Genomic DNA, 18,875 nt, shown 5'->3' on the forward strand with positions numbered 1-18,875 from the left:
GTTTTCAGCACGGCAAAATTAGTTAAGTTCAACTGTTTTCGTCTCTGAACCAATTTTGCTGTAGAACAGTGTAATTGTATCACTCATTCTTTCATCTGTCATTGGATTTTCCTGTAAATATACTGTAGAAAAGAAAGTTATTTAATAGATTGCTATTTCCTCATCCTCTTTCAGCCATGTTAATTTTGAAAGAGCGAACACTATCTCTTATTGTTTATGTAGAAAAAGTTTACATTTGGATTATTTTTACTCTGCCAGTGACCCTTTCTGCTCAGTCTTTCAGTCTTTGCTGTTTTGATTTTTTTTTTATATAAGTAATTTTTATCTGTCATCTTTATTATTTATATTTCCTCATCACTACATCACTAACCTCTTGCTATAGTTCTCTAAATGTTTTCTGATTTATTGTACCCTTGACATTTATTGTACCCCTGCTAACATTAGCCTTCATGTTATATGTGTGTATGTCTGTGTGTATAATATGTATTGCACAGAATCTAATAAGGATACTTAATAAAAAAAAGTGTCCCATGTGATTGAATTAACATATCCTTCCTGTGTTTTCATAGGTGCTTCATGAACCTTTAATTGATGAAGATCCAGCCTTTATTACTTCTTGTACAGGGCGAGAAATAAGGAAAAAGAAGAAAAGAAAATTCAGTATATGGGTCAGACAGTGCTCCTTAACAGGATTTATTTCTCAAGTAAGTGTGGACTCAATAATTTGCATTAAAGGGATATTCCCATCTCCAATGTATAGTAGGTGTAATAATAATAATATTAGCAAATATCTCCAATTAGAAATGTAGTATGGTTTTTCTGTTAAGCTAGGTCTCTTCCCTCATGTGAAGGCTTTGCAGGACCTTAGGCATCCATGTTTACTATGAAGACACAGGGTCTTCCATTGGCATAATACTACTCAGATAATACGGTGTGAGGTTTAAACAGTGTGGCAATGCTTGATTGAACCACCAAACAGACAATAACATGTAGAACAGTCCCAGCAAATGCCCAAGATTGTGCAAAATTACACAGTCTCACCCTTTTGCTGGCCCGCCGGGAATAGAGCAGCTGCGACTTTGGGACTTCCAGGGCCAATTGCCTCAACCAGTGGCCCTCCTCTTTTGGCGGGCACCCACAAAGAGGAGGTAGCGGCAAGCTTAGGAAACTGACAATCCATTGAGGTACGTGGCCAGGAGACCCGAAGATCCCACCCTGGATTTCTCCAAACATACCCATGGATCCAAGTGACTGGATGGTCTCAACCTGGATTTTTCCTAGTGTATCCATGAGTTTCAGGTGACTGGATGGTCCTAACCTGGCTAACCCAAACATATCCATTGGCCCAGTTGACCGGATGGTCACAATCCTGGCTTTCCCCAAACGTTTCCATGGTACTAGGCAACCGGATGGTCCCAACCTGGCGTTTCAAAACATATCCATGGGATCAGGTGACGGTTTCCCCAAATATTTCCATAGTCCGTGATGGTCAATGGAGCAGATCTGTATCCTTCCAGCCATGGCAGTGTTCCCTAAGGGAACACATGCCACTTCACAAAATAATTTAAATGAGTTTTGTTTTTTTCCCTAACTAACTGATTTAATGAGCCATTCGCAGTTTCACTGTACTGTCCGTGTGTACTTACACGTGCATGGCTTAATCTTTGAGACAAGCATATGCTACTGGCAGGATCAACCAGGTAGAATTCCTGTAGAATCCAAATCTGTGTCCCTCCCGATGGAGCCATGTTACCAAGCTGCTGTCCTGAAGAGTCTCTCTGAGCCTCCTTGCAGCACGATAGAAATCCCTTTTTATATTTTTCTGTGTCTCAGGTCATCATTCACAGGTCAGGGGGGGAAGGTTCAGGGCTCATGTCTCATTGTTTGAGCATTTAAAAAATTTGCATAGTTGTATTCCCCTTCTCTGTAAATGAACAAACTAGCTGGCCTAGTAGAATATGTAATTAGCATAACAAACATCATAGTTCCCCAACCCTGAGTCCCTGTCCTCGATACAATAAGCTGCAGTAAATATCAACTCAAATGTCAACAATCAGGCTTATACAAATACTAGTCTGTCCTTCTTGACCCACCAAAGAAAAACACTTAAATTCAAAAGTCAACGCTAAGATAATAGTTTATTTCTCCTGGCCTAACAAATCTAGACGTCTGGCTAATTAAGATTAGAAGCTGTGTTGTCACCGTTATGACCACTGATGTAGTGACAGTTAGCTAGTTCCTAGTGGTCATAACCATGGATATCTAAGGTCCTGCAATGCCTGCACATGGGGTAAGTGAAATAGCGAAAATTATACTACATTTGTAATTGGAGGTACAGTTGTGCTCAAAAGTTTACCTACCCCGGCAGAATTTTTGCTTTCTTGGCCTTGTTTCAGAGAATATGAATGATAACAAAAAAACTTTTTCTCCACTCATGGTTATTGGTTGGGTGAAGCCATTTATTGTCAAACTACTGTATTTTCGCTTTTTAAATCTTAATGACAACCAAGAGACTGAGATGGCCATTCCAGAACCATCACTTTGATCGGCTGTAGTCAATAACAGGTCAACTTGGCCTTGTGTTTTTTATCGTTGTCATGTTGGAACGTCCAAGTACGTCCCATACGCAGTTCCGGGCTGATGAGTGCAAATTTGCCTCCAGTATTTGCTGATAACGGGTTGCATTCATATTTCCTTCAACTTTTACCAAGTTTCCTTTGCTTTTGTAGCTCACACATCCCCAAAATATCAGCGATCCACCTCCGTGCTTTACAGTAGGAATGGTGTTCTTTACATTATAAGCCTTGTTGACCTCACTCCAAATGTAACGTTTTGTCTCATCACTCCAAATTACCTTGTTCCAGAAGTTTTGAGGCTTGTCTCTGTGCTGTTTGGCGTATTGTAAGTGAGATACTTTGTGCATTTGCATAGTAATAGCTTTCTTCTCACGACTCGACCATGCAGCCCATTTTTCTTCAAGTGCCTCCTTATTGTGCATCTTGAAACAGCAACACTGCTAGTTTTCAGAGAGTCCTGAGTTTCAGCTGATTTTATATGTGGGTTTTTCTTTGCATCCTGAACAATTTTCCTGGCAGTTGTGGCCGAAATTTTTGTTGGTCTACCTGACCGTGGTTTGGTTTTTACAGATCCCCTGATTTTCCATTTGTTAATCACAGTTTGAATGCTGCTGACTGGCATTATCAATTCCTTGGCTATCTTTTTGCATCCCTTTCCTGTGTTATACAGTTCAACTACCTCTTCCCGTAGATCCGTTGACAATTCTTTTGCCAAGAAAGCAAAAATTCTGCCAGGGTCTGTAAACTCTTGAGCACAACTGTATTTTCTAATAATATTATTATTACACCTACTACATATTGGGATAGTATCTTGAAGATGAGAATACCCCTTTAAGTTTGAAACACACAAATAAGCTTCTGCATGATTTTTTAGCACTGTTTAGTTTCTTTATTGCACTGACTTTCTACCCTAAAGTTCATTGTGATGATTCAGCGTAAAATCTTAATTAGCCAGACGATTAGATTTGGTAATCCAAGAGAAATACATTATTGTGTTTTATTGGAGATTTCTGGCTGTGTTTTATTAATGTTTGGCTTGCTCGTCAGTTTATGTACACTAATTTAACTTGTAAAGTGTCCAGCATTCCACTAATCTCATTACTATCTAAGCAGCCTCTAACCATTGTTCAAAAATCGTCTAGGCCTATTGTGTAAGTGTTGAATGAAGGTCCGGGGGAGCCTTTACCACAGCGAGTCTCACATGTAGACCCAGGTGATGTGGTCGACCTGAGAAAGATACCTCTACTAATGCACACTTAGCTTTGGATGGGGGAGGGTGAGAGCAGTTCTAGTCATATAGGTGGCTGAGCCCAGAGAAGCAGAAAGGAGATGTTCTTCTGTAGCAGACAGTCTTGGGACAGAGATTCAGAAAGACTTTTACAAGGAGAATGAGAGACATCCTTCAGGAATGTAGACAGATTGCATGGCATCTAAAGAGACACAGATTTCAATTCTATATTATTCTAGCCTAAGGATACCGGCCCTGACTGGAAAGATTTGGATCTGCTCCATTAACCATCAGATAGACATGGGTACATTTTTGGGGAGTCCAGGAGAGGACGAAGAAGTCACCTGGCCCCATGAATATGTTGTTTGGGGTTGCTAGGAGTGACCCACCGGTCGCCTAGAATTCATGGAGATATTTGGAGTTGCCATGAGGGAGCCACCAGTCGCCTGACCCCATGGAAACTCTCGGAGAGGCCAGATTTGGACCCTCTAGTCTCCTGGTCTTGTACCTCGATGAACTGCTAGCTTCCTAAGCTTGCCGCTAACTCCTCTCTGTGGGGTCCCGCCAGAAGCAGCGGGGGGGGCCACTGGTTGAGGTAGTCGGCTCTGGAAGTCTCCAAAGTCACAACTGTTCTATCCCAGGCGGGCGGAGTGGAAAGGTTAGACTGTGTAATCTTGTACCATCTTGAGTATTTGGTGGGACTGTTCTGGAGAAAAAGACAGCTTGAGATTTGGTTACGCAGAGGTGGAGGAGTGCAGGGGCTTCCTTTTTTCCAAGGAAGGAGCATCTTTGGTTCAAAAATTTTCTGAGCGTGTTCTAGACTTTTTGTAGCTATTGCCCAGATATGAACATTGGGTTCTGTATTGATCCGATATTTACGGGCAGGGTCGGACTGGAGTGCCTAGGGCCCACAGGTGCAATTGATTCCAGAGGGTTCATCTGCTGCTACTCTATGTAGAAATGTTATCAGTTCATACACCAGGCTGATGGACATTTACGTGAGATACAACACACAATAAATTTGGAAAACCACATGTGCGTGGGCCTCCTAATGAATTTGGCACATTTTTCAGCTTACATGCACCACCACAAGAAATTAACTACAGTCATTGACTGGCTGATACTTCTGTTGTATTTACACCCTTTTTTGTGGAGTAAATAATGTTAAAAATAATTTTTCAAGGGACAGAGCCTTTTATTTGGTCTCATGCTATCTGTATAGTGACGCCAGTCCTGTTAATGTTGCTGAGGCTTGTAACCACGTCTACAAGAGGGTCTGCCTAGATCAGAATCCTCTCCGATCTTGACAGTTTATTACGATCATACTCCTGCTGTTGATGCTGTGAACATAATGGCAAAATCTGCACCATCACTTTGATGTCATAGTGACGCGCCCCCTGGGCCGTGGGGTACTCGGTGCCGGTCGTTGCTAGGGGTGATGTCACAGTGGCGGTGACCCGGTCCGTGACCCAGGGCGGTTAATAAAAAGGGGTTATTGATAGGGGATTTATAGTGATTGTATAAAGCTCGTGACGCCACCTGTGGTATGCGGCTAAGGGAGCTGCCGCTGCGTAGCAGGTCCTATGGAGCTGATGTTACTGCAGCAGGGATGTTGTGCTTCTCCACATGTAGAGCTTAGCTCCAGGGCAGTGTTGATGTTATAGGTTATGCTGGGTGTTGTAGTGCAGGGATTGATGGCGCAGCAATAATCAGTCCACAACTTAATGGCGGTTTCCTCTTATCTTTACTGGTGGTGATTAGACAAGCCGGGACTAGGGTACTGGCTAGAAGTGGAAGTCCGGGCAGCCTGGAAGCAAGTAAAGAATCCTCCTTGCCAGGTGAAGTTGGAGGCCTTCCCTTTCCACTAAACTCTTTGGCCCTGCTGTTTGTAGCTGTGCGGTGGCCCTCGTCCCTGTGTGTAATTTTTCTGTGCTCACCCGTATGGCAGGCAGCTCGGGCCTTGCTGGTGCGTCGCTCCCACGTGGCGGTGCTGGGCCCTCTGTGCTGCTGAGCCTCCGGGCGTCTGATGGGGTCAGGAGACCTGCAGTCTCCTACCCTCCGGTTTCTGCTGCTGGGCCTTCAGTGCCCCCCACAGCCTCAGACTCCGGTGTCTGGTTCTTCTGTGTTGGCTCCTTCTGGGGTGAGCTGCTGCGCAGCTCCAGTCCCCAGCTCCTCTCTCCTCGACGTCCTCACTTCAACTCCTCACACTAAGACTAACTAACCCCCCCTCCAGATCCCAGTTGCCAAGGGGAGAAGCTCCCTTTGCTTGTCTGGAACCAGGAAAGTGTTGCATGCTTAGTAAAACCTGATTAGGGGACCCCTGCTTGCTTCTAGGCATGGCATCACCTCTTGCGAGGGAGGCATTGCCACTGTGGCAACCGGACTCCTGGGGTACCACAATAGTATGTTAGATTCACTGTTGTGGAACATGTAATGTAAAGATTTACTCTTGTTACATTTTTTAGAGAGAAATAGAAGGATGGGAAAAAAATTGTGAATCCATAACAATTTTTTGATGCACGTTCATTCACATCGTATCTTTGTTATACCAAGACTGACTGTGGTATCTGAGGGAAAAGCGCCAGCTTGTGACAGTGCAGGCTCTTGTTGTAACGGGTCTGGGAGGCAGAACCTCTGAGCTACTATACAAGGGGGCGGTCCTTGTAAGGGAGCGGGTGGCGACCAGGGAAGGCGGGCAGGCAGTCACAGCAGGTGACCGGGACAGTCTCTGGGTGAACGGACAGGAGGTCACGGCAAGTGACCGGGGCAGTCTCTGGATGAACGGGCAGGAGGTCACGGCAAGTGACCGGGGCAGTCTCTGGATGAACGGGCAGGAGGTCACGGCAAGTGACCGGGGCAGTCTCTGGATGAACGAGCAGGAGGTCACGGCAAGTGACTGGGGCAGTCTCTGGATGAAGGGTTGGTACGACCTGTGACGGCTGAGCCTCCAGGTAGGCTAGCAGGCAGATGGTAGACGTGAGCTCCCAGGTGAGCAGGCGAGAGTCTCTGGATAAGCGGGTGGTCACAGCACGTGACGGCGGAGCCTCCAGGTAGACTAGCAGGCAGGTAGCAGATGTGCGCTCCCAGGTGAGCGGGCAAGCTGGTCCATAGACAGACTGACAGGAGTTGGAGGGCAGACCGTCGGACCTCAGGCTAGCAGGCAGGTAGCAGAAGAGCGCTCCCAGGTGAGCGGGCAAGCTGGTCCTTAGACAGACTGACAGGAGTTGGTAGGCAGACCGTCGGACCTCAGGCTAGCAGGCAGGTAAGCGGAATATCAGGCAGGAATCAGACAGCAAACTGGCAGGAATCTGGCAGGTAACTGGCAACGGGACCTGAGGGCTGAAGCAGAGTAGTGAACAGTGCAACAACATTGCTCGGGCACCTCCATTTTGGAGGAGGTGCCTTATATATGGTGAAGTCCTCCGGCCATTGGCTGGGGACTCCTTAGGACGGCGAGCGCGGCCCCTTTAAGAGGGAGGGAGCGCGCGCGCGCGCGCCCTAAGCACAGTGGCCGGGAAGGAGCGCGCGCTGCCAGCAGAGCGGGAGGAGGACGCCGGGCTCGGAGCAGAGGGGTGAGGGGAACAGCGTCCCTGCCTAGCAGAGGGCAGGGACGCCGGCGCTACACTTGTCTTGTACCTAAGCTATCAATATGTCATAGTAGCACTGCAGTATGCGGTGAAAGGCTACAACTCCCAGCAAGCATTTATTTTTATTTTACACGCTGCTATTTTCCACAGTGACTTACCAGATAGATCTGCACCAAAATCACGCAGTGCAAATTTGCTGTTGTGGATTTTCTTGCAGATTCTTGCCAATTTGCTCTGATTTTCTATGGAAATTCTCCACAAAAAATCTGCTATATTTGAACAGATCCTTAGTAGTGTTGAGCGAGATCTAAAATGCTTGGGTGCTCGAAGCTCGGGCTGAGCACGCCGTGAAACTCTGGTGCTTGACCCGAGCATCGAGCCCAATGTTAGTCTACGGGAGACCTGAGCATTTTTGCGGCGGCACCCCCGTCAGTCTTTTAAAAGCCTAACAAGTGCCCAAAACGATAGTGACCGTGCTCAAATGACATGGCGACAGCATGGGGATCGCCCCAGGAAGCATTTCTGACCCCCAGGTCACTGCTGTCAACAACTTGGTCAGAGGTATTAAGCCACTTTTAAGGGCTCACAATAAAACGTTCAAAAACGAAACTGAAACTGCTTTCCTGTGAAATATGTTAAGGAAGTTCCTTTCCAGGGTAAAGACTTGTGTATAAGGTAAAATAAATAACCCCCCCAAAAAATACTCCTCCACACCTTGGGCTATGTTCACAAGTAGCATTTTATTATGCGTTTTTGCACTTTTGTATTGCTTTCAACCGTGACAAATACATTCACCGGGAAATGTCATTTTAACATTTTACAACCTTATCTGGCCATGTGCTGTGTGACGCATGCATATGTAGCACCCTGAGGATTCGGCTGCTACAGGGGTATTGCACCTCAACCCAGAGGTGTGATATTCCACTCCCGGGTAAGGATGGAGTGTGGAACTGAGCTCAGAAAGCTGCATGCACTACACACATCCCATTTCCGAGGAACAGACCAACGGTACTCCCACTTAGAAATGTGCAGGTACGACCGAGTCTGTTCCTGGCTGGAGTGGGAGGGGGGTGGTACATCCCAGTAGTGTAGGGGCAGATAGGGGGAGCAGCCTGGGTAAAGATAGGAGCTCATTGGGTGCTGGTCACCTGAGCTCACACATAGAGGGAGTATTTAAGGTGGGCACCATCTAAGATCAGGGTCAGTCAGTCAGTCAGTCTGCCAGAGTGTAACCTGAAGAGAGCAGAGGAGCAGAGCAGCCCAAGAGAGAGAGAGGAGTTAGAAAGACCCAGAGGGGGAGACAGAAAGGAACTCTGAGAACCCAAGTACAACCCCAGGGTGAAGAGTTGGCAATAGGGTACCGGATCCCAAACTGGTGGGGGCTAAAGCATACCTCAGCCAGAGACCGGAGGCCGTGGGCAGGATCTGCCACGGCCACCCACCACATCCACCCTGAAGGCAAACCACGTGTAGGGTCAGGGAACCCAAGGCCAAGGGTCTCCCAACAGAAGGCCTGAGGGAGCTGGACCTAGGTGGATCCCTGGTGGGGACGGCCAGAAGAAAGGACAAGAAGGAGGGCTCAGGGACACGCTCCGGACTTGCTTGGGGGTTGGCTGAATCCAGGACCTGGTGGACGCAGCACGGCTCGGGTGGTCACTGAAGGCCGGAGTGACCGGAATATCTGCAGTAAGTAAACACCCTGAACTGCACAACCCGACTCTGTCTTTACTTATCATCTACGCTGCACCACCACAACCCCCATCCTCTGCACCTGACCCCCCTGAGGCCATACCCCTCCCGTTGGGGGTTATACTATCTAAAGCTGCACCAACACCATCAGCCTCAGCGGACCCTGCTGCAGCGGCGGCCGTAGTGACCGCAATCCAACGGGTGGCGTAGTCGACATAACGAACTTTGTAACATCTGTAGGACTGCCACATACTCTGAGCTTGACACCCTGGGCACGGACCGGGTCACAGCCACTCGGAGACTACAACCCCCATCTGATCCGGCTCCGGGTATTCCCCTAAAGAATATGGCCCAGGGGGCGCGTCAACTTTGGCGTAGTCGGCAGGATTACGTGCCCGCAACACCCGGGTACTGCGTGCCTGAAGAAAAGAACAAGTTTACCTCAAAAAGAAGTCTCCTGCCGGTTCCGGAGGGTCCCCGCCAACGGACTCCATCACAGATCGATTCCCGCCGGTTGTCCGCCATTAACAGCTTTTTCCCGCCATCTGCAGAGTTTCCCGCCACTGGGAGACGATTCCCGCCATTTCCAAAGGTTTCCCGCCTTGGAAGAGCGGACGCCATTATGGGCGTGCCAGAGGATGGCAAGAGGCCGCCTCCCATCGTGGGCCAGGACCGAAAATGGCGCCAAAAGTGGAAACCGCCCCCACCAACGGAGACTGTGATGCTAGAGGTGTCTGTCAGCGTGAAAGAACTGCCCCTGGAGCTGACAATCACCAAGTGGCCCCGGGACCGCCCTCGAAGTGGGAGGACTGAGAACAAGAGAGCAAAGATGGGTGTCGCCTGGAGCAGTCTGGAGAGAGCGCACCCGGAGACAAGAAGCCTAGAGCTGAGTCCAGAAGAAGCTTACCCGGAGATGGGAGAAGAGCAGAGCAGCACCGGCCCGCTGGCCAGGAGCCTGCTGGAGACAACGGAAGGAGAGCAGAGCAGCACCGACCCGTTGGTCAGGAGCCTGCTAGAAGCAACGACCCCACTAGGCCTAGTGGAGGTCTTGGCACAGCTCCCCCGAGATCGGGAGTGTGCACAGACCACGCTGGAGGGCCTCGCACGGAGGATGGCCCGGGTGCAGCGAGAGACGTTAGCAGAATGGAGCCGTGAGATGGTCCAGCAGACAAGAACTCGTCAGCGGGGCACGCCACCTGAGACGAGGAGACAGACCGCCTCTGAGGATGGCGCAGGAGGACTGAAGGCCGGAGACGGCGCCGAGAAGGGAGCTGAACGAAAGGAGGCAGGTAAAGGGGACGTCTCTACCCCAAACCGGGAAACCGCGTACCTGCCCCAGCTCCCCGTCGCAGAGCCCGAAGTACCCCCTGCCGTGCCCGTAACCGCAACGTCACTGCCACAGACTAGGCCTCAACCGGAAGCCGCAGCCGTGACCCCTGTGACGTCACACGCCTCGACCCCGAGCGTGACCAAGCAGGAAGTACCACCAGCCTGGTCACAAGGCCTAGTACCCCCGGGCGCCGCAATACCAACAGCGCCCCCTACCTCCGCGGAGCCACCGGCCTGGTCGCAGGGCCAAGTAGCCCAGGGCGCCGCCGTCCTTACGGTGCCCTTCACTTTCCAGGTGCCCCAGGCTTGGCCGCAAGGCCTGGGCAACCCGGGCGCCGCTACCACCACGGCGCCCATAACACCTAAAGTACCGCACCTGGGTGAGGACCTGTTCGCCCAGCATACGTGCCCGGATGGGCAGCCCTTCGTATGGCCCCAGGAATACATCCAGCTGGAGCTGCAAAAAGCAAGGGCCATGTGCGAACCCCTGATCCCGGCTCCAAAGCCCATAAAGAGGATCTCGCCCCCGCTAGAAGAGACCCAGTTTGAGTGGGATCCCACCGGAGAAGACCTCATGGGGTTCACTCAGGAGACCCGGGCAGCTGCAGCGGAGCGTGCAGAGTGCTGCCGGCAGCAGCTCGAGGTCTTTGAGAGGGAGCGGAGAGAGAGGCGGGTCCGAGAACAACAAGCGCAGATAAGGAGCGCGGAGCAGAAGAGCCGGGCCAGGAGGAGTCCCCGTGCAGCTCATGGTCCCCCTTCCACCGGGACTGTGATCAAGTTTAATATGCAGCACGGGTGGGGCTTCATCCGAGATCACCGTACCCCAGGCGACGTCTTCGTGACAAGAAGAGACGTTGAGTCCCACCTACCGGAGGGACACAAAGGACGTGACCTGTATATAGGGGACGAGGTCACCTTCACCCGGCACAAGTGTGCCAAAGGACCCTACGCCCTCCATGTGCATCGCCTGACGGAGGAGGAGCTGCGGTGTGAGGAGGAGCAAGAGGACCCGGACGGGTCTGAAGTTAAAGGTAACCACAAAGAAAGAGCAGGAGGACGTCGTCGTTGAGTACAGCGGAGTAGAAGCTGTATATAGTTGCCCGTCGGGGCACAGTGAACCGTTGCTGCTATTATTGTCCCCGTTGGGACCAGAGAATTGAACTGTTACCCGTATTTCCCTTAATCCCTCTGACCGAGGACTGAGAGCGGTCATCCCTTTCCTAAATACCTGGCCGAGGACTGAGAGCGGCCATATCCCCTTGTATATAGTTGCGCTTCCTAAAGCGCCCCCTACCGGTTTTATAGGGAAACCATTTTTCTAGAGAAACTGTTGCACTTTTCCCGGGCACACGTTGCACAGTGTGCGGAGGAGGAGTTAGAAGCAAGAAACGACTACGAGAATGTTTTATATGAAAAGTTTTATGATGCTGCTAATATATGTTGTTTTATATGTTTTATTATGTTGTTTATGCAAAAGTTGTATGTTTTGGTGTTGTTTTATATCTTACAGCCCGAGGACGTGCTGTGATTTACCAGGGGGGAATGTAGCACCCTGAGGATTCGGCTGCTACAGGGGTATTGCACCTCAACCCAGAGGTGTGATATTCCACTCCCGGGTAAGGATGGAGTGTGGAACTGAGCTCAGAAAGCTGCATGCACTACACACATCCCATTTCCGAGGAACAGACCAACGGTACTCCCACTTAGAAATGTGCAGGTACGACCGAGTCTGTTCCTGGCTGGAGTGGGAGGGGGGTGGTACATCCCAGTAGTGTAGGGGCAGATAGGGGGAGCAGCCTGGGTAAAGATAGGAGCTCATTGGGTGCTGGTCACCTGAGCTCACACATAGAGGGAGTATTTAAGGTGGGCACCATCTAAGATCAGGGTCAGTCAGTCAGTCAGTCTGCCAGAGTGTAACCTGAAGAGAGCAGAGGAGCAGAGCAGCCCAGCCCAAGAGAGAGAGAGGAGTTAGAAAGACCCAGAGGGGGAGACAGAAAGGAACTCTGAGAACCCAAGTACAACCCCAGGGTGAAGAGTTGGCAATAGGGTACCGGATCCCAAACTGGTGGGGGCTAAAGCATACCTCAGCCAGAGACCGGAGGCCGTGGGCAGGATCTGCCACGGCCACCCACCACATCCACCCTGAAGGCAAACCACGTGTAGGGTCAGGGAACCCAAGGCCAAGGGTCTCCCAACAGAAGGCCCGAGGGAGCTGGACCTAGGTGGATCCCTGGTGGGGACGGCCAGAAGAAAGGACAAGAAGGAGGGCTCAGGGACACGCTCCGGACTTGCTTGGGGGTTGGCTGAATCCAGGACCTGGTGGACGCAGCACGGCTCGGGTGGTCACTGAAGGCCGGAGTGACCGGAATATCTGCAGTAAGTAAACACCCTGAACTGCACAACCCGACTCTGTCTTTACTTATCATCTACGCTGCACCACCACAACCCCCATCCTCTGCACCTGACCCCCCTGAGGCCATACCCCTCCCGTTGGGGGTTATACTATCTAAAGCTGCACCAACACCATCAGCCTCAGCGGACCCTGCTGCAGCGGCGGCCGTAGTGACCGCAATCCAACGGGTGGCGTAGTCGACATAACGAACTTTGTAACATCTGTAGGACTGCCACATACTCTGAGCTTGACACCCTGGGCACGGACCGGGTCACAGCCACTCGGAGACTACAACCCCCATCTGATCCGGCTCCGGGTATTCCCCTAAAGAATATGGCCCAGGGGGCGCGTCACATACAGTGCTGAAAAGACATGGGAACAGCATGGGGAAGACCCCTGGAAACATCTCTGGCACCCAGATCTCTGCCTAAAAATGTGCCCATCATAAGTGATTCTTGCCGCAACAGAAGATGCAGACTTGCAACTATCCCCGTGCAATTCCTTGTCCCAGGGCAGTGTTCAATTGTACTTCCCCCATTCCTTGCAATGCAAGCGCAAATATGCAGCCAACCACCCACCCACCCACTCGCAGGCTGCAATACTATACTGCTAGCTTGCACTTGAAATGGGGCCTTTTAGTTTGGAGGAGGCCGAAGCTGGCCACTACCTCATGGCTGCTTCGGCAGCGAGGTATCCATACTCAGTCCCCAGCCTCCCAGCTGCTTGATGTCAATGCTCGGTCCCCAGCCATCAGGGGGTGGCCGGGTGTCCATACTCAGTCCCCAGCCGCCCCGCGGCCGGGTGTCCACACTCGGTCCCCAACCGCCAGGGGGCGTCCGGGTGTCCATACTTGGTCCCCAACCACCCCACGGCCGGGTGTCCACACACAGTCCCCAGCCGCCTGGGGCAGCCGGGTGTCCATAAACGGTCCCCAGCCGCCCTTATTTCTCCTGTCAACTTCCCCCCACACACTTTTCTTAGCCCGGCCTGCTTTAGGGCAGCATTGGACGAGCCCACCAGAGAACCAGACTCCTCTGGTGGGCCCTGGCTTCTCCATCAGGGGAGTTGAGAGTGCCAAGGTGAGGAGCATGATGATGATGATAGAAGTTAGCATCTGCTTTGTTTTCTTTGAATGCAAGCGTAAGTGTGCAGCCTGCCACCCACCCACCCCCAGGCTGCAATGCCATACTGCTGGCTTGCACTTGAAATTGGGCCTTTTAGTTTGGAGGAGGCCGAAGCTGGCCACTACCTCATGGCTGCTTCGGCAGCGAGGTATCCATACTCAGTCCCCAGCCGCCCCTATTTGTCCCGATGTGCCTTATACATAAGATTAAGCACGCATACCAAAACATTACCTGTGCCCTCCCCAGTGCTTTTAGTGGGAAGGACAGCCTATTCCGCAGTAGTGTGTGCATGCCAAACCACTGTTCATGGTACATGCGAAGATGCCTCCCACCCTGCACCTTTCATTGCAGACTTGCAGCTATCCCCGTTCAAGTCCTTGTCCCAGGGCAGTGTTCAATTGTACATCTCCCATTCCTTGCAATGCAAGCGCAAGTATGCAGCCTGCCACCCACCCACCCCCAGGCTGCAATACCATACTGCTTGCTTGCACTTGAAATTGGGCCTTTTAGGCATGTGGAGGCGGAATCTGGCCACCATGTCATGGCTGCGTTGGCGGCCTGGTATGCATACTCAGTCCCCATCCGCCCGGCGGCCGGGTGTCCACACTCGGTCCCCAACCGCCAGGGGGCGTCCGGGTGTCCATACTTGGTCCCCAACCACCCCACGGCCGGGTGTCCACACACAGTCCCCAGCCGCCTGGGGCAGCCGGGTGTCCATAAACGGTCCCCAGCCGCCCCTATTTCTCCTGTCAACTTCCCCCCCACACACTTTTCTTAGCCCGGCCTGCTTTAGGGCAGCATTGGACGAGCCCACCAGAGAACCAGACTCCTCCGGTGGGCCCTGGTTTCTCCATCAGGGGAGTTGAGAGTGCCAAGGTGAGGAGCATGATGATGATATTAGAAGTTAGCATCTGCTTTGTTTTCTTGGAATGCAAGAGCATGTATGTAGTAGCGGCTAGGCTTGAGGTGGTCAGTGTTTTGGCGCATATCCTACCTCCTCCAAGGATTGCTGGATGTTTTCCTGCTACTATCCCAGTTCTATGACTGCCGTTAAAACAAAGATTCAGGTGATAAATGATGGATGAGGTGGTGGCAAAGGAGAAAGAGCAGGAGGAACAGGGACCATTCACATCAATATCAGGCCAGTCAGCCACACATGTCTTGTAGGATATGTTTCTGTAACAAAAGGAGTGGTTTGGCTACACAGTTATAGGGCATACAGTGAGTGCAATGCCTACCAAAAATTTCGAGGCACTCCAATGCCCCTTGGAAATGACATGGAGGTCAGAGGGCCTGAACTAAACCGTTTTTTCCATTTATAGCAACTGGGTCTCCTGTACACTGTTGGCCTAAGCAGTGAATGGAAGGCTTTCCAAAAATTATGAGGAACTGCAATGCCCCTTGAAACAGACGTGGATTACAGAGTACTAAAAATCTTCTACCCATTATTGGGGAGTGGGTCTTCCTTAGTTTTCGCCTTTGCATTGAAAAGCAAAAGCTGACTAAAATTAGGAGGAAATGCAATTCCCGGTGGAAGAGTCGTGGAGGTTAGAGCTAATTAAAAACAACATTTCAATGCCCCTTGGAAGAGCTGTGGAGTTCAGAGTGGCTTAAGAAGACGCTTTTAATGCCCCTCTGAAAAGACGTGGAGGTCCCAGTAGCTTAACAAGATGGTTTGAATGCCCTTTGGAAGAGACGTGGAGGTCACAGTAGCTTAACAAGACGGTTTTAATGCCCCTTGGAAAAGTGGTGGAGGTCCCAGTAGCTTAACAAGATGGTTTTAATGCCCCTTACAAGAGCCATGCAGTACAGAATATTACAAACATTATTCCCATTATTGGGGAGTGGGTCTCCCATAGTATTTGCTTAAGCCTTCCAAGCAAAAGCTGCCAAAAATTAGGAGGAAATGCAATGACCGTTCGACCGCCCCTCAGAAGAGACGTGGAGGTCGCAGTAGCTTAACAAGACAGTTTTAATGCCCCTCGAAAGAGACGTGGAGGTCCCAGTAGCTTAACAAGATGGTTTTAATGCCCCTTGGAAAAGTGGTGGAGGTCCCAGTAGCTTAACAAGATGGTTTTAATGCCCCTCGAAAGAGACGTGGAGGTCCCAGTAGCTTAACAAGACAGTTTTAATACCCCTTGGAAAAGTGGTGTAGGTCGCAGTAGCTTAACAAGACGGTTTTAATGCCCCTTACAACAGCATCTTAAAAATATTATTCCCATTATTGGGGAGTGGGTCTCCCACAGTATTTGCTCATGCCTTCCAAGCAAAATCTGACAAGAATAAGGACGGAGGAACTTTCAATAATGGCAGCACGGACCACAGTCACCCTGGTGATATAGTGGTGGTGGAGGCTGAGGATAAAGAGAAGAACATAAAACAGCCGAAATGAGGAAGCGTATACCCATGTGTGGGTGTGAAGCGGTGCATGTGAATACACCTCCCGAAATAACACAGTGGATTTGACTTTGTTACTCTGCGGTCATTTGGTGGTGATGAGAAGTCTGGCCCAATCCAGACCTTGTTCATTTTGATAAGGGTCAGCTTGTTAGCATTTTCAGTTGACAGGCGAGTGCGCTTATCAGTTATAATTCCCCCAGCGGCACTAAAAACACGCTCCGATAACACGCTAGCGGCAGGGCAGGCCAGGACCTCCAAGGCGTACAGAGCGAGTTCATTCCAAGTGTCCAGCTTGGATACCCAATAATTAAAAGGCACAGAGGAATCACGGAGGACTCTGGTACGGTCCGCAAGGTACTCCCTCACCATCTTTTGAAACTTTCCACTCCTTGTGAGAGTACCCCGCGCCTCAGGGTCTGTCCGAAGGGAGGGTCTGAGAAAACTGTCCCAGAACGTTGACAGTGTTCCCCTGCCTCTGCTGGATTGGAGTTGCGTCTCTCTTGCATGTACGCCTTGGTTGGGCAACGAACTGTGACCTCTGCCGCTAGCTTGTTCAGATGGGAATTTTTTATACAGTTTTGCAGCAATGGCCTTCTAGTACTGCCCCATTTTTGTAGACCTCTCAACCTCCGGAATAAGAGAGTGAAAGTTCTCCTTGTAGCAGGGGTCTAAAAGTGTCACCAACCAGTAATGACTGCCACCCAACATTTTGACAATGCGAGGGTCACGGTTAAGGCAGCGTAACATAAAGTCAGCCATGCGTGCCAGACTGGTAACGGGCAAGACTTCCGTGTCCTCACCAAGATGACGACTGACCATGCTCTCCTCCTCCCCCCCCCCCCCCCCTGTACTCAGGCCACCCACGCTGAACCAACGGTATGACAGTTGTACAGGTACTACCGTCTACAGCGCATGATACAAGCTCCTGTTCTTCCTCCTCCTCCTCTCCCTCATTGTCCCCCAATGCGCGTTGGGATGAGATGAGGCTGGGCTGTGTGTAATCGACCGCTACGGCTTCTTAATCCATCTCATCATACTCTGGCTGCAATGCCTCCTCTTTAATTCTCTGCAGAGAGCGTTGCAAAAGACAGACAAGTGGAATGCTGACGCTAATGATGGCGTCATCACCACTCACCATCTTGGTGGACTCCTCAAAGTTTGCAGGTCCACTCCTGAGGTCTTGTGTGGAGTCTGACCTGAATATCGACGGCCTTGTTGCAGCTGGTACTCCACAACTGCTCTGTTCTGCTCACAAATCCTTTGCAACATGTGGAGGGTAGAGTTCCAACGTGTGGGGACATCACACACCAGTCGGTGTGACGGAAGCTGCAAACGCCGCTTCAACACAGCAAGGGCGGCGGAAGCTGTAGCCGACTTCCGAAAATGAGCTGACAGGTGGCGTACTTTGACGAGCAGATCTGGCAACTCGGGGTACGATTTAAGAAACCGCTGAACCACGAGGTTAAGCACATGAGCCAGGCATGGTACGTGTGTGATCTCGCCTCGCCTCAGAGCCGCCACCAGGTTGCGGCCATTGTCACACATGACCATGCCTGGATGTAGGTTCAGCGGTCTCAGCCACAGATCTGCCTGCTCTTTCACAGCTGTCCACAACTCACAAGCAGTGTGAGGTTTCTTACCTAAGCTTATGAGTTTCAGCACAGCCTGTTGCCGCTTGGCTGAGGCAGTACTGCAGTGCTTCCAGCTTGTAACTGATGTGGTGATATCTGAGATGGAGGCTGAACATGAGGAGGAGGAGGAGGATGATGCGCAGGAGCTGTACACTGTGGGGGCAACTCTGACTGACATAGGGCCCACAATCCTCGGTGTGGGGATAATGTGTTCCGTCCCAAGGTCCGACTGGGTCCCGGCTTCCACTATGTTTACCCAGTGTGCCGTCAGGGAGATGTACCGTCCCTGGCCACAAGCACTTGTCCACGTGTCCGTTGTCTGGTGGACTCTCTGTTATGATCTGCAACATAAACTAAGGAAAGATAAGGGAAAGCTGTCCCTACAGTAAGACTAAGCTGAATCCCTACAATGTAGCGGGCTGCCTGTTCCTTGTGAACAGACCCGCCTTCATCCTCGGCTAGTCTGAACGGAGACCTATAGAATAAAGGGAGGGGTCCCTAAAAGAACTAAGGACTGGGACAAAAATGGGATACCTCCTAAACAGAAGTTGTTGCAGTGCAAAACGGACAAACTGACAAAAAGTACTAAAGGTCCCAGAGGACCAAGAACTGACAAAGATAGGCACTGAAGCACCTGGCTAGAGAGACAGTCAAAACAACACGGAAGTCCAGCAAAGCCAGAAGGGAATATATAGGCAGCTGGTCACGCGACCGCACAACACAAGATAGAAAAAACTAACAGGAGGGTTCTAACAGTACCCCCTCTTCTATGAGGATCCTCCGGATCCTCCAGGCCCAGGCCTATCTGTAAACCTCCTGTGGAAAGCTTTAACAAGCCTAGGAGCAGAGACATCATCCGTCCTTACCCAGGAGTTGTCTTCGGGACCGAAACCCTTCCAGGAGACAAGATACTGTAATT

At 50.7% G+C, this 18,875-nt stretch overlaps 1 protein-coding gene across 1 annotated transcript in view; it reads left to right on the forward strand.

Annotated features, from left to right (window-relative positions):
- PGBD5 (piggyBac transposable element derived 5) overlaps positions 1 to 18,875 on the forward strand; it is a 671,274-nt gene that overhangs the window by 207,548 nt on the left and 444,851 nt on the right. The window contains exon 3 of the mRNA XM_073660236.1: positions 570 to 704. Coding sequence (XP_073516337.1) covers positions 570 to 704 — 135 coding nt within the window. The remainder of the gene's footprint in view (positions 1 to 569; positions 705 to 18,875) is intronic.

Source organism: Phyllobates terribilis, unplaced genomic scaffold (assembly GCF_046119375.1).
Source record: "Phyllobates terribilis strain yellow unplaced genomic scaffold, ASM4611937v1 Scaffold_24__1_contigs__length_18792416, whole genome shotgun sequence".
NCBI lineage: Eukaryota > Metazoa > Chordata > Amphibia > Anura > Dendrobatidae > Phyllobates > Phyllobates terribilis.